The sequence below is a fragment of the Labeo rohita genome, chromosome 11 (assembly GCF_022985175.1).
Source record: "Labeo rohita strain BAU-BD-2019 chromosome 11, IGBB_LRoh.1.0, whole genome shotgun sequence".
NCBI classification, from domain to species: Eukaryota; Metazoa; Chordata; class Actinopteri; order Cypriniformes; family Cyprinidae; genus Labeo; species Labeo rohita.
This window is the reverse complement of record NC_066879.1, coordinates 4,323,897-4,340,206: the sequence shown is the minus strand read 5'-3', so window position 1 is coordinate 4,340,206 and position 16,310 is coordinate 4,323,897. Positions and strand designations below refer to the sequence as shown.

The following is a 16,310-nucleotide window of genomic DNA, read 5'->3' as shown; positions in this document are numbered from 1 at the left end:
TAAATAAATAAATAAATATCACATTCTCCACGATTAAGTGGACGTCCAAAAAGCTTATTTATTATTATTAATAAAAATAATATTGTTTACAACTAATAATACATAGTAATTAAACATCCAACATTTTGATAAAGCTGGAAAACAACGCAGAGATTCATACTACTACTACTGATATATTAGTTACTATATAAAATGTAAGAACAATAATAATAATAGTAATAATAATTCAATTTCCATATAATTAAAAAACAATATCTTACTTATTAAACAATAATGAATAAAGCTGGAAAACAAATCAAAGCAGAGATTATTAGTATTATTGGTATTATTATTATTATTATTATTATTATTAAAACATTAATAAAGCTTGAAAACAAATAAAAGCAGAGATGATTAATATGGATATTACATTACTATACAATTAAAAATAAAATCAATCAAATAAAATATAGGAATTGTTAAACATTAAAAAATAAAGCTTGAAGTCAAAGCAGAACTTAACAACAGTGTAATTGCTACTATGTAATTAAAAATAGTATAATATAGAACTAAATATTAAACATTAAAAACAATAAAAGTGGAAAACAACAATAAAGTTTGATAACAAAGAAAAGCAGAGATTATTGTTAATATTAATTAATTGTTATTGTTATTAATAATATCTACTATATAAAATGTAATAATAATAATAATAATAACAATGATAAATTAATTTCCATATAATTAAAATCGATATCTTAGTCATTATTAAACATTAATGAATAAAGCTGGAAAACAAATCAAAGCAGAGATGATTCATACAAATATTACATTACTTTACAATTAAAAATAAAATCCAGTAATTGTTAATCATTAAAAAATTAAAGCTTGAAGGCAAAACAGAAATTAACAATAATATATTTGTTACTATGTAATTAAAGATAATATCTAATTATGAAACATTAATAAACGTGGAAAACAAAGCTTGATAACAAACTTAAGCAGATATTAATAATAATATTTACCATATAATAATAATAATAACAATAAATTCATTCCCATTTAAATAAAAACAATATCTTAGTTATTATTAAACATTAAAAGCATAAATAAAGCTGAAAAATTTATTATTATTACTATTATTATTATTATTATTATCATCATTATTATTATTATTATTATTATTAAAACATTAATAAAGCTTGAAAACAAAGCAGAGATGATTAATACAAATATTACATTACTTTACAATTAAAAATAAAATCCAGTAATTGTTAATCATTAAAAAATTCAAGCTTGAAGGCAAAACAGAAATTAACAACAATATATTTGTTACTATGTAATTAAAGATAATATCTAACTAATTATTAAACATTAATAAATGTGGAAAACAAAGCTTGATAACAAACTTAAGCAGATATTAATAATAATATTTACCATATAATAATAATAACAATAAATTCATTCCCATTTAAATAAAAACAATATCTTAGTTATTATTAAACATTAAAAGCATAAATAAAGCTGAAAAAATATTATTATTATTACTACTATTATTATTATTATTATTATTATTATTATTAATATTATTATTAAAACATTAATAAAGCTTGGAAACAAAGCAGAGATGATTAATAAAATATTACATTATTATATAATTAAAAATAAAATTAGCTAAATAAAATATACTAATTGTTAAACATTAAAATTTAAAGCTTGAAGACAAAACATATATTACCTACAATAACCACATAATTGTTACCATGTAATTAAAAATAATATAATATCTAACTAACTATTGAACATTAAAAATATTATTAGAGGTGAAAAACAAATTAAGCCAGAGTTGAAAAACAATAATAAATCAGGAAAACAAATTAAGTCCAATACATAACTCTTACTTTATTTACATGTGTGCATAAAACTGATACACTGGGAAGATATCTTACAGTGACATTAGACAGTCCTGACTGTAATTTATGAATTACAGAGATCATATCTCATAGAATATAACAGGTAAAGATTTTCCTGGATCCTCTCATCACTAAAACTTAATCAGCGTGAGATGAGATACAAATGAGTGCAAAACTTGCTTTTAAGTCTACTAACTTAAGAGTATTGACAGATGTGTGGACTAATCTGGAAAGCATATTCACTTTTTTACAATGTGAAGACACAATCAACGGTAAATCAACTGGTTACCAGTAAGATGTGGTCCAAAGGATGAATGAAGATCAGAGGAAAACATAAGCAATTCATTCATAAAGTCTGAACTCTCACTTCATTGTGCAAATTCAAGTCTTAAGAAACCACCAAACCTAAACACTTACACACGGATAGATACTAATGTAATTTCTTAAACCAAACGTGTTTATTAACTGAGAAAAAAAGAATTTCAAATAAAATCCCACAACCCCGAGAGGAATCATATCTTAGTTAACTATATCAACGATCCTTAAAATAGGTCGAACAAACTCTTTTCTCAGAATAAAATACATTTAAATTATTACCAACGCTCTTGAGATGTGAAGCTCTGTTTACAGTCAGTGTGTCAGCCCATCTGCAGAGTCTATTATTTTTGGTTTTTTAATAGTTCATCTATTTGCGTTTTGTACATGTTCTTCACATCCTCCAGGTCCAGACGCAGCTCTTCTGCCTCCTCTGCCTTTTCTCCATACATCTGCAGAATTGTGTTGTGCCTTTGTTCAAGATCCTGTAATGAACACAAACATCTGGTCAGTGTTTAACTAATGTCTCGTTTCCACCGAGCGGTACGGTTTAGTGCGGTACAGTCTGTTTCCATTGTCAAAAGTTGTGAATGGTACCAAAATAGCGAACCGCACCGTACCACTTTTCTGGTACTCTTCCATTGGGGTATCTAGCACACAAATATAACAGTGTATTTTATAATTTTATATTTTCACACAGACAATAGCCATTTCTCAATGTGCATTCTTGTCTGTTCTTGTGGACTTGTGAAACGTCATTGCCCAAAACCTGCATAATTTTCAAAATATTACTGTTATTGTGTCATGAAATGTAGTTTTAAGAGTTTGATGATGTCTCTGTAGTGATTAAACATGAGGTACAATTTGTTTTGTGTATATTAACCAGTATTTTGCTGGTCTCATGAATCTATTATCTGTTCCTGGTCATATCGATTTGGCTGAGCACATATATGTATTTATTTTGAACTTTACCGTTGTACAGCGCTGACTTTGTAGAATACGTTTGACTGAATTGTTTGCTTTTGTCTTTATTTCCTCTTATATAAGCCTCTTATCTCTTATACTTTTTACTTATACTTTTATAATGGCTATTATTGTTCATTAATACTGACATTTAACAAAAAGAGGCAGAGTTGTGCTTTTTGTCACGCTTTATGTTGATCACTACGTTACGGCATAAACCACGCCTATCACGTAAAGGTACTGTTGGCAGTGGAAACGCAAGCTGGATCAACGTGTTCGGTCCTGAATCGTACCGTACTGTACTGATCCGTACCGCTCGGTGGAAAATGAACCACTACAGAATAAAAGTCCAGTACCTATTAAATGATCATCTAACGGGCTCTATGAAGTAGTGTTGACATTTTTTAATTGGATGGAATTCATTATTTTTCTTTTCTTTCCACACAGAAATTATTCTCGTAGCTTTACAAAATTACAGTTGAGCCACTGATGTCACATGGACTATTTTAACAATGTCCTTACTACCTTTCTGGCCCTTGAATGTGTCAGTTGCATTGCTGTCTACGCAGGGTCAGAAAACTTCTGGATTTCTTCAAAAATATCTTAATTTGTGTTCTGAAGATGAAAGAAGGTCTGACAGGTTTGGAACGACATTTTCATTTTTGGGTGAACTATCCTTTTAAATTGTAAGAATATTTAACAATATTGTTTTTTTACTTTATTTTTTGACCAATTAATGAAGCATATAATTATAAGCATAATAACATTATAACACCAAACCTTTGAATGGTACTGTTTATGTTTTAATTATTAAATCCAAATACAACCTTCAGTTGCACTTTCAGTTTGGGGATTTCCTTCACTTTACTCTCCATCTCATCATTCTGATTGGTCAGTCGCACCAGTTCTTCCGCCATCACAGTTCGGCTTCTTTCTAGACTAGCAATTTCCATCTAGAGGACAACCAAAACAAATGAATTCAAATTAGCACATTACTTTCATTTTTAAACACAAAAACACTTTACACAGGGTTAATTCCAATGAAAGACAGATGCACACCTGCAGCTGGGCGATCTCGCCCTCTCTGAGTTTAAGCTGAGATTGTAGGCTCTCAATGATACTGGATCCACCACCCAGTCGAGCTGCCTCGTACAGGTTCGTCCCACTGATGGACATGGTCATAGTGCTGAAAGAATGGTCAAGAGAATCCTCCTGCTGAAAAAAAAAAAAAAAAAAAAAAAAAAAAAAAAAAAAAAACACCAGGTGAGGTGATGACAGATGCATCTGAATAAGTGTGGACAGGAGTGAGATGAACATACCTGTGAGAAAAGGGAGGAAGGTAAACCGGCGTGCTCAGGCCCACTAACAGAACTGGAGCGGGATAGTGAAGGAGTGGAGGATGCTGGAGCATCCGTCACGGACAGACTTAGAGACTTCCTCTCCTGATGAAACAAAAACAGAGACTAGTTGATTTTATTCGACTCAAAACTGTCTGATGCAGCAAAAAAGTTGATCCTGAACCCCGTTTATAGTTCACCTAAAAAATTAAATTCTGTTATTAATTACTCACCCTCATATCATTCCAAACCTGTGAGATCATTCTTCTTTGGAACACAAATTAAGATATTTTTGATCAAATCTGAGCATTATCTGACCCTGCATGGACAAATAGGGCTCTATGATTTCCGCAACGCGGAAAACGTGGACGGAATTGCGGAATCCAATTATAAAAATGGAATTTACCGTACAACACGGAATGTCATGGAATTTGTCAAAGTTGGATGAATTAATCAAAAGTAGTTCATTACGCTTAAATCAAATAATGATACGGACTAGTATCTCTAAATATTAAGCAAAAAGACTATTTAAATATGAATTGTTCATGTTCTACCTGTTTCAGTGTGTGTGTGAATGGTGCAGATGTAGGGTTTTGTTTACTACACACATACTGAAGTGCACATGACACTTGCAGTGATTTCAGTGTCTCGCCAAATAAGGACATAAATACATAAAATTTTCAGAAGTGCTCTGAAGTTTCTTCATCTATCGTCATATCATATACAGAGAGAAATGTAAAGATGTTCACAGCAACTCGTCAAAATAAAAGTTTAGTTTAAATTGAAGATACTAAATGTGTTAAAACTTTATTTTATTAGGGAATAATCACACAATGTTTCTTTAGTTTTAATTTTAATAGTAACTTAATATAGTAACTTAAAAATAAAGGTTAATTTTCGTTTGATTAAAGGATAAATTTAATTAATATTTTATGCCTTCATTTGAAACCAGAAATGTAAATATTGTAAAAATAAACTTAGTTAAATAAAGTTGTTTTACGCATTCAAATAATTAGACATGCTTAAACAGAATTTGGTAACAATAAAGCAGAATGTGAGAAAAAATAAAACATTTCATAGGCCCCTAAACATGTCATTTTTCTTCAACTTTTAATAAACTGATGTTAAATTGTATAAATTTCACAATTTTAATTAATTAGACTTGCTTTTTGAGTAATAAAATGTAATTTAACCATTTAAACAAAGAGTCCAGAAAAATTAAAACGGAAAATATGGAATTTGGGAAAAAATAAAACGGATTTCATAGGGTCCTACTTAAACATGTCAGTTTTGTTTTCATCTGTGCAGGGTCAGAAAGCTTTTGGGTTTCATCAAAAATATCTTAATCTGTGTTCTGAAGATGAACGAAGTTATTGCGGGTTTGGAACAACATTTGTGTAATTATTGAAATTAATTTCCATTTTTGGGAAATTAATTTTAAGAAATTTCACAGGCAAACATTGAGCAGATTCAGAACATAAAAACAGATTCTGGTCTTTTCATGCAAACCTTTTCTTTGAGGGCCTCTTGTGCAAGGTAACATTTCTTCTTCTCCTGCTCTACCTTCATTTTCTCCATTTCCAGTTGGTTGGTTAGAAGCAACTGAAGAGGACCAAACAATACAGACATTGAGAATAAATATGCATTTTTATGTTTTCGTATAGTATTCAAGGAACAAAAGTACCTTCTCTTTCTTGGCCTCCTCCGATACTCGAGCATGTTCTCCTTTAAGATTCTCCAGCTCTACACGTTCCCTTCACATACAAAAATCACTTTGAGTACCAGGACTTACAACAGCAGACTCTTTTTTAATTTTATCCACCTTATTTTTGTTGCAAGAGCGGGCGCCGCTATTTGTTATTTTTAGCTGTACAAAACAGCTTGTTTTGCTGCTTGGTATTGCAAATAATATTACCATATTACTTTAATGTATTATATTAACTATGAACACACTTGTGTTGCAGTGCAAACAGTTTTACAGTTTACTGCACATTATTATTCTTCTCATTATTTCCTTATAGCGGCTAATGCACTAGAAGTCTCGCCCATAAGCTTACTTCCGCATTGAAGAATAAGGTAGATACACATCTCCTACCTGCTTAAGTCATCCTCCAGTTTTTCCCGTCGCATCCTCTCTGCATCCAGCTGCCCCTGCAGACGTCCCTTCTCCTGCCTCAACAAGGAAGCCTGAGACTCTAAAGATGCTATCTGTGCCCGGATGGCTAGCAGCTCCTCTGTAGCCGAACGCTCTTTCTCTACGGAAATAGCAAGCTGTGCTTGGGCTTCAGCTGAGAAGAGAGAATGACAAGTGGACATCAGCACACGTGGTTTCACCGGACTGAAGCAAATGACGTAAGCCAATGATACTCAGTCGAAACCTGCAAGTCTCACCTAAGCGGTCAGAGATGTTCTTCTCTAGTTTTTCCCATGATACTGTCTGGGCCCCGAGCGAGGCCTGGAGGTTCTCTATCTGTCGAAGGAGAGGCCGGGTTGCTGATGTAACACTTTGACTTAGTTCCTGGTTTCTGGTCTCCGCTTCTTGTAGCCTCTGTTTAAGAGCAAAAATAAAGCACAACCATCACTGACACTGACTACCTTCCAAAAGATGTGTTTTTTTAAAAATAAGTCTCTTATGCTTAGCAAGGCTGCATTTATTTGATCAAAAATACAGTAAGAACAGTACTATTGTGAAATATTATTACAATTAAAAATAACTTTTTTCTTTTTTAATAGAAACCATTACTTCAGTAACAAACCAGTCTTCAGTGTTGCACGATCCTTCAGAAATCATGCTAATATGCTGATCTGGTGCTATAGAATGATTTCTTATTATTATCAATGCTGATAACAGCTGTACTGCTTAATATTTTTTGTAGATAACAATTAATTGTTAACTAGATGAGTAAAGTTCGTAGATGAACTTTGAAGTTGGCTTGAGGAAGCTTTGTCTGAAAGTTTGAAATAACTTTGAAAAGCTTAAAGTCTGAATTTAATTGTTGAAATTGAAGTTTGGGACAGAGTGGGAGTCATTAGCACGTTGCTACCATGACTTAGGATGGTTTAAACATGCTGCTAACATGATTTACCGTGAATTAGCATGTCGCTAGCATGATTTTACATAAATTATCATGTTGTTAGCATGATTTAGCATGTTCCTAGTTACTTGCATATTGTTAGCATGTTTCTACCATGATTAACATGTTACTAGCATGTTGCTTGCATGTTTTAACATGTTACTAGCATGTTGTTAGAATGATTAGCATGTTAGCATGATTCTAGCATGCTTAGCATGTTGATAACATGTTTCTAACATGATTAGCAAGTCACTAGCATGCTGCTAAGCATGATTCTAGTACTATTAGGATGTTACTACCATGCTGCTAGTATATATAATTACTATGTATAATTAACAAGTTTCTAGCATGATTAGTATGTTACTAGCATGTTGTTAGCATGTTACTTGCATGATTCTAGCATGATTCTAGCATGATTTAGAGTTTTGACAGTTCGAGTTTAAATACTCTTGGCTCATTTGAACATTCCATCAATGTAAGTCTATGGGATTTTTGGTGGTTTTGATAGTCGAGTTTCCGAAAAACCGTAAGCCGGATCAGTCTAAAAGGATATAGCACACCAAGTCAGACCAGTCTGAAGGTCTGACCTGAGTTTGGTGGTTGTAGCTTAAAAGCACTAGGACAGGGGTGCTCAACCCTGTTCCTGGAGATCTACCTTCCTGCAGAGTTCAGCTCCAACCCTGATCAAAGACATCTGAACCAACTAATTAGGATCTGTAGGAGCACTTGATAATTATAGACAAGTGTGTTTGATCAGGGTTGGAACATAAACTCTGCAGGAAGCTTAGTTCTACAGGAACAGGGCTGGGCACCCCTGCACTAGGAGAAGATAGTGTTTACATTTTGGCTCAGAATAATAAGTTTAAATAGCAGATCAGTAATTTGGTTTTCTCAAGCCAAATTACTTATGTGAATTTTTCTCTGGGATTTTCATAGATAATAGAACTAGTCTAAATCACTTCTTTCAACAAAAATTCAACTGTTATGAGCATAGTAGTTTGCATTTAAAAGCCTAGCTTTCTATACAACAGCTGACATGAAATAAACAGTGCAATAATTCCTGTAAGCAGGAAGTAAGGTGCTCCAGTTACCTGCTGTAACTCACTGATCTCTTCCCTCAGGTAATCTTCCTTCTTGGCCTGCTGCTGCTCAGCTCTCTGTAGAGCCAGCCTCAGATCTGCCACCTCAACATAAAAAAAGAGTCACAGATAGGCACAAAAGCTAACATTTGGAGATTAATCAGCCACTAAAATAAGACAAGTAGAGGAGTAACACCAGAATACACTACACAACAAGTATTTAAATACTGCTGACGCACAGAAAAATCACGGTATTAAATACCAAAAAGTTAAAGTGGAAATACCTGATTGGCCAGTGCTTCTTGTTGCAAACGTGACTCTTCTTGAACTTTCTCCAAAGCCAGACTCAGCTCTTCTTTTGCCTGTACCTCTCTGCTCAGCGCTAGTTCCTGGGCTTCACTATCCTTGGTGGCGTTGGCCTTGTGTAGCTCTGCCAGCTCTCTAGACAATGAAAAATGAATTAAAAGTTAACAAACTGAGAAAGACCACCACCCAATGGGACAGTGAATGACTGTGTATCAGCATGAAGTTGAGTGTGTGGTGTTTATTTACTTGTAGGAGCTGTCGAGGGCTGCTTGCAAACTGCGGTTCTTTTCCTGAAGCTCCTCGCTGCTGGTGTGCAGTTTACTTAATTCTTTCTCCTGACGCTCCACCACAACATTCAGCTTCTTGATGTTCTCTCTATGCTGCTTTTCGACTTCTTCTTTACCGTCCAAAACCTGCAATTAACAATGTACAAACATCAACATTCTCTTCATTTTACTGACATTTGATATAAATGGAATTGTTCACCCAAAATTGAAAACCTGCGGAGAATTTATTCATCCTCAGACTATCTAAGATTGTAAGTGAATGGGTGCCATCAGAATCAGTGTCCAAACAGTTGATAAAAACATCACAATAATCCACAAGTAATTCACACAACTCCAATCTAGGTACAGTCAATTGTCTTGAGAGGCAAAAAGCTGCGCTTTTAACATAGCTTCTGGCCAAAGTTACAATTTTCACTGGAGGATGCATTATTATGTATAGAGGACTAGGATTTTTAAGGGTTTGAAGTTAAAATATGTTAAAAAAAATAAATTAAATTATTGACATGGATTACTTGTGGACTACTATTTTTATCAGCTGTTTGAACTTTCATTCTGACGGCACCCATTCACTGCAAAGGATCTATTGGTGAGTAAGTGATGTAAATTTCTCCAAATCTGTTCTGATGAAGAAACAAGCATTTACATATTGGACTGTGGGAGGTTGAGTCAATATTTAGCAAATTTTCAACTTTGAACTGAAGGTTGTGTCCCTGACCTGCTGCAAGTGCTTTAGTTCTTCTTCCTGTTCCTTCAGTTTTTTGGTTTGTTTGGTGATCTGTGCATCACTCTCTCTCTCCTTCACACGCAGTTTCTTTATGATGTTGGAGTGCTGCAGCTGCTGCTTGGACAGTTTCTCACCTAATCAAAAGGAAACAAGGAAACAAACACGTCCTTAAAGCTGACCCAGATCCTTTAAGTGCGAAGTAGTAAAAGTTTTTATCTTGATATGATCACCCTAATCAATGTAAATATTTACAGGTCACGTGGAACACGTTAAACAGCCTAGAAGACTCACCTTCTTCAAGAAGCTCTCGAATCTGTTCCTCTTTCTCTTTTATCAGTTCCAAAGTCTCATTTGAATTTAACCTGCTCGCCAGTTCTTCTCTAAGGCCCTTAATTTCCTGCGATCAAGACAAATGATGCATTTCAATGCAAAATAACACTGGGGTTTTAAGACGGACGTAAGTTCATTGCAATAAAAAAGTGATACCTTTTTGGCGATGTCTCTCTCCTTGCAGGAGAGTTGAGCTTTTCTCTCAGCTTCAGCTATACGTTGAGTGAACTCATCTTTTAAAGACTGTACAGTAGAGCTTTCTTCCTTCAAGCTGATCATCTCACTGTGAAACACAGGGAATGCATGAACACATGTATGAAGTTTATGTAAACATTTGAATTCATAGCAGTATTGTGTGAACATCCAGTGCAGTGAAATGCCGGTAATAGAAAGAAATGAATATCATAAAACACGCCAGCCACACCCAATTTAAAAGGACAATCAATACAATAAGAAATTATTCTATTTTTTATGCTATTTACATTCTGAAAGGTGTGGAAGGTTTTTATTTGCTAATCTTTTTATCTGCCAACAGTCTTTGAACACTGCGTCCAGTTTTCCTCAAGCTGTGTAAATATTATTGCTGCCTCCACCTGCTTCTATGCCCTAGTTAGCTATTGCAGCCATTTGTCATTCAAGAAAACACAACAGCAGATGGTTTTCTGGAGCACAGGCTCCTCAACTCACTCTTTGAGATTGTCACACTCTTCTTCAAGTCTGGCCTTGTCTTTACTGACCACGAGTAACTGTGATTCCCTCTTCTCTAGTCGGCTAGAGAGCTCCTCGATAATCTGTGGAGATTAGGAAAAAGAACAGAATAGAAATTCCATGACACATACAAAAAAAAAAAAAAAAAAAGAATAATTTGGGGTCAATACATGTTTTAAATACTTTCATTTAGCAAAAATAGAATTAAATTCATTAAAAAGAAATGTATAATGTTACTAAAGATCTCTATTTTAAATAAATGCTGTTCTTTTTAATTTCCTATTCATCAAAGAGTACAGAAAACTATTGAAGTTTGTTTCCGCCACTGATTAAAAACAAGTAAAAAGTCTTTTTTCTCAGAATTGCATGATATAAACTCACAATTACGAGTTATAAAGTCAAAACTGCATAATCTAAAAGCACAATTGGGAGTTACAAAGTCAGAATTGCGACTTTATTTCTCAGAACTGCGTGATATAAACTCACAATTGCAAGAAATACAGTCAGAATTTCTGAGATAACTTGCAATTCAGATTTTTTTCTCGAAATTGCAAGTTTGTATTTCACAATTATGTTTTTTCTCACAATTCTGACTTTTTTTTCACAACTGCAAATTTTTATCTAGCAATTACGACTTTTTTTCTTGCAATCGAGTTTTTATATAGCAATTCCAACTTTTTTTTGCCATTTTGACATTTTTCTCACAAATGCGAGTTAGTGTCTCTCAATTCTGACTTTTTTGCCCTCGCAATTATGACTTTTTTCTTGCAATTGCGAGTTTATATCTAGCAATTCTGACCTTTTTTCTTACAATTCTGACATTATTCTCGCAAATGCGAGTTAGAATCTCACAATTCTGACTTTTGTCTTGCAATTTTGACTTTTTTCTCAGAATTGTGAGATATAAACTCGCAATTGCAAGTTATAAAGTCCAGTTTCGAGGAGGAAAAAAGACTGATGTGAAGTTTACATCCAACAATTCTGACTTAATTTGCAATGGCATATTATAAAGTCAGAATTGTGAGATATAAAAAGTCACAATTGAGAGTTTTATGTCTCGCAGTTCTTACTTTATTTCCCAGAATTGCAAATGTATGTCTTCCAACTGTGAATTCATATCATGCAATTCTGAAAAAAGTCATATTTGCAAGTTCATATCATGCAATTCTGACTACTTCTCAGAATTGCGAGTTTATGTCTTTGAATTCTGACTTTATAGCAACTCGCAGTTGCAAGAAAATAAGTCTGAATTTTGACATAAAAGTTGCAATTACCATTTTTTATTCAGTGGCGGAAACAGGTTTCCATAGAAAACTAATGTATTACAATTTCAACAAAAGTATAATAATAGGAGGAAATGTTTCTTGAGCACCATATGAGCATATTAAAATGATTTCTGAAGGATCATGTGACACTGAAGACTGGAGTAATGATGCTGAAAATTCAGCTTAGCCATCACAGGAATAAATTACATAATAAAATTTACAAAATATTTTTTTTTAATTATTTTTAAAATATTTTAAATAGTAGTAATATTTCACAATATTTACTGCTTTTTTACTGTATGTTTGATTAAATAAATGTGATGAGTGTGATTGTGATTAAGACTTATTACTATCATTTAAAAAATCTTACCAACCACTACTTTTGAACAGTAGTCCAAATCTAATCATTACATTATAATATATTTCTTTTATTATTTCTAGAAATATTCATGAATTAATCCAACCTTTTGGAGCTCAGAAATCTGACAGGGAGCATCTCCTTGTTTCTCCTCAGTGCTCTGAGATATTACAGTTTCATTCACATCAGTTTTTTGGCTGGTCAGCGTGAGGTCGGTTTCAGGTTCCTGGTCACCTTCCTGCAGCTCATCCGCCTGCTCACAGTTTACTGGAGTTGCACTGCGGCCGCTCTCCTCCATCTCATTATCATCCAGTGATTGGTCATTCACTGACTCACTCATAACCTCCTCTTCCTCCTGTTTGGTCTGTGGCGCTGACTGAGCAGGAGCGGGCAAATGCCCAGCCGTGATGGAAGCTAAGGTGCGGTTGCCTGGGATCTCATCGTCAGAATTCACTTCACTGACACTACGGCTGTCCAACGACTGCATGCTAAATGAGTCAATGCGCTCAAAGGCGTCAGACGAGGAGCCGCAGCTTTCAGTGAGTTTTGGGTACTCATCCAGACGAGGGAAGTCGGCGCATGTTGAAGCGGAAAGCAGCTGGAAAGAGCCCTGCATTAGGTGCAGACCAGCTTTAGCCTCTGCGTTCTCCTGTCTGGAGCTGGCCGAGCTCTCGCTTAGCACGCTCTCATGGTCCAAAACCTCTATGTCGCTGGTAGTGGAAGTACCAGAGGAGAAGGCACTAACAGGCGGAGACGGGGTGTCGCTTTGTCTGTCCTCTGATTTAGCGTCTTTGGATTCTAACAGGATTTCTTTAGGAGGAACGGGCAAAGTTTTCACTGAATTTTTGGTCTCGGCGGTCAAAGGTGGTTCAAACACACCAACAGAGTCAACCTCCGAGGAGCATAAAGGTACATTTGTGAGTGTGACATCTGACGTTATATCCAAACCATCGGTCTCCGTCTGGTCCTCAACAGTCTCCTGTTCAGTAGTTTGCTCAGGTGCAACAGCCGGAGCAGGAACAACCAGTTCTGGTTGTGACTGCTCATCTCCCGAGAATGAATTTTGCTCCAAAAGCTCTGTCCCAGTTGGCTTTATCTCAGTAGTTTCCTGGCTGCTGCATTTACTGAGGTCTGTCTGACCTTGTGCATCACTGACATCCACCTCCTTCTCCTTGTCTGCTTTTTCCCGGAGTCTGCGGTTCGACTTGGCAGGTGGCACAGACACCACTTTAGTGTTGCTTAGAGTTTGTGTATCCCCATGAGGCAGAAAGGCACTGAAGAAATCCTCGGATTCGTCAACCACGGTCCGTGTGACAGGCTTAGTAATGGCCTCGGATGACGGAGGGAGAGTTTTGGTACGTTCCTCAGAGGGCGAGTTCCACTGGTTCATACTCCATCCTGTTGATACCGGCTTACCTGGAGGATCTGGAAAAAAAATTGAGACAGTTCACCCAAAAGTCAAGTCAAATTTAATTATATTGCATTTAAAACAATACAGACTGTTTCAAAGCACATTCATAGTAATAAACAGGAAAATAACAGCAGGCAAAAGTGTCATTATTCAGCTCAATTCAATTCAATGTTGATTCAATTCAGTTCAATAATAGTGCTTGATGTTACAAACTTGGTGTCATTATATAAAACACTCAATTTATACTCTTTAACAGCAACTCCAGATCCAAATAAATCAAACATAAAACATCTAAATCAAACATCTCTATTTTATAACTACAGACATAATTCTTTTTATTCTTTAGTGGCTTTTTGTTGTTTTAGGTTGCTTCTTAGAAATTCAAATTAAGTTCATTTGTATAACGCCGTTTTACAGTACATATTGTTTCAAAGTAGCTTCACATAAAATGCATGCTTCAATGCTACAATCAGGAAGTATTCTGTAATTATTACGTGCATATGGCAGTAATATATACAGTAGTCAACATTTGAAGCGGATCAAAAAATTTCATCAAAGTTGTCCTAAGACAAGAATGGGTATTGTTTTGGTTGTTTTTGGACAACTTTGATGAAAGGTTTTGATCCACTTCAAATGTTGACTATTGTACACTACCGGTCAAAATATTTTTTGTTTTTTAAGTCTCTTCTGCTCACCAAGCCTGAATTTATTTGATCCAAAGTACAGGAAAAACAGTACAATTTTGAAATATTTTTACTATTTAAAATAACTGCTTTCTATTTGAATATATTTTAAAATGTAATTTATTCCTGTGATCTCAAAGCTGAATTGTTAGCATCATTACTCCAGTCACATGATCGTTCAGAAATCATTCTAATATTTTGATTTGCTGCTCAAAAACATTTAATATTATTATGTCGAAAACAGCGGAGTGGAATTTTTTCAGTTCAGAAGAACATTATAATAAATGTCGTTATCATCTCTTTTGATCAAGTTAAAGCATCCTTGCTAAATAAAAGTATTAATTTCTATAATTTCTTATAGTGTAAGAAATTATATAGTGTATAATGTTACAAAAGCTGCTAAAAAATGCTATTCTATTCATCAAAGAATCCTGAAAAAACAACTATTTTAAATATTGATAATAATAATATTAATAAAATGTTTCTTAAACAGCAAATGGGCATATTAGAATGACTTCTGAACAAACATGTGACACTGAAGACTGGAGTAATGATGCTGGAAATTTAGCTTTGAACAGATCAAATAAATGCAAGCTTGGTGAACAGAAGAGACTTCTTTAAAAACATTAAAATTCTTTTGGCAGTGTAACTATAAGACAAATACAGGTTATGTGGTTAGTCATGTATTCGGTTAAGCATACACAATTAACATGTTAGTTAGGCAATGATTGCAGCTATAATGATTACAATACAAGGATAATATTTGATGCTATGTACATTGATCTAAGATATGCAGAGGAAATAAGTTTTAGGTTTGCTTTGGTTTGTGTCTGAATAATTAGGCTGTAAAAACCTAAGTTTTGTTTTTTAGAGCTATCTGATGGGATATGAATCATGCAAATATGTATGGGTCTGTTTGGGGACGACTGTAAGAATGCATTATCATATCTCTAATGCGATGCTAAAGCTCAGTAAATGTCACTGATGATGTAACCCCACACTGTCAGTTACCTGTCTGTTATTTTTCCATGTCAAGTTAACCAATTAACCAAAAACCAAAGTGAACCACTAACTAAACTTACCAGTAAAGGTCCGTTCGGTCGAGTCACCCCACTGGTCCTCTTCTTTAATGTCCAGAACTCTGTCGATGGATTTCTGAGCAGTTGTCAGAGCTTGTTTAGCAAAACTCGACAGGTGTGACGCGTTAAACCAACTCATATTGCTTGACAGCTCCGTGAACGTCTACATAAAACACAACATTATTGAAAGCATCGCAAATAAGAGCAGGTTTATTCCACACTATTCCACGTTGGTTGTGTTTATCTGTTAGGCCGCTGTCCACATTAGCATGACGGCTAATTCTGCTCGCAAAACAACTGACAATTCGCTGACAGCTGACATAATCCAGTGCTAAAATGAAATACGATCATATAAATAAAAATACGACGGACTGGGCGACATTTTTATTTGCTATCGCCTTACTCGGCCTCTAAATTGGACTTGTACGCATTGTTTTGCTTAGGCTTCCTCTGGCAGCTCGAGAACTACTTCCCATCCACGTAGCATCAACAAAGCCGC

At 34.5% G+C, this 16,310-nt stretch overlaps 1 protein-coding gene and 1 long non-coding RNA gene across 3 annotated transcripts in view; one reads left to right on the top strand and one right to left on the bottom strand.

Annotated features, from left to right (window-relative positions):
- The window catches only part of LOC127172970 (uncharacterized), a 10,394-nt gene extending 3,710 nt beyond the window's left edge, over positions 1–6,684 (top strand). Inside the window, exon 2 of the long non-coding RNA XR_007828698.1 lies at positions 6,529–6,684. This is a non-coding gene — a long non-coding RNA (uncharacterized LOC127172970). The remainder of the gene's footprint in view (positions 1–6,528) is intronic.
- tmf1 (TATA element modulatory factor 1) lies at positions 1,862–16,310 on the bottom strand. Of its 2 annotated transcripts, none has more exons than XM_051122535.1 (17): positions 15,815–16,310; positions 12,745–14,063; positions 10,995–11,098; positions 10,464–10,590; positions 10,269–10,374; positions 9,969–10,111; positions 9,213–9,379; positions 8,945–9,101; positions 8,673–8,765; positions 6,899–7,055; positions 6,603–6,795; positions 6,192–6,261; positions 6,017–6,109; positions 4,490–4,612; positions 4,230–4,385; positions 3,998–4,123; positions 1,862–2,692 (listed from the first exon to the last, which is right to left on the bottom strand). In XM_051122535.1, exons 1-17 carry the CDS (start codon positions 15,948–15,950, stop codon positions 2,552–2,554), a joined length of 3,411 nt encoding a protein of 1,136 aa, XP_050978492.1. In that variant the 5' UTR covers positions 15,951–16,310; the 3' UTR covers positions 1,862–2,551. The 2 variants fall into 2 exon arrangements, with proteins under 2 accessions (XP_050978492.1, XP_050978493.1); XM_051122536.1 differs by having other exon boundaries at positions 4,230–4,382.

Coding starts and splice junctions, on each gene's coding strand:
- tmf1 (XM_051122535.1), bottom strand. CDS start 15,950: ATGAGTTGGTTTAACGCGTCACACCTGTCGAGTTTTGCTAAACAAGCT. Junction 10,375..10,463: donor AGAGAGACATCGCCAAAAAG/GTATCACTTTTT, acceptor TCTTGATCGCAG/GAAATTAAGGGCCTTAGAGA. Junction 6,796..6,898: donor GAACATCTCTGACCGCTTAG/GTGAGACTTGCA, acceptor CTCTCTTCTCAG/CTGAAGCCCAAGCACAGCTT.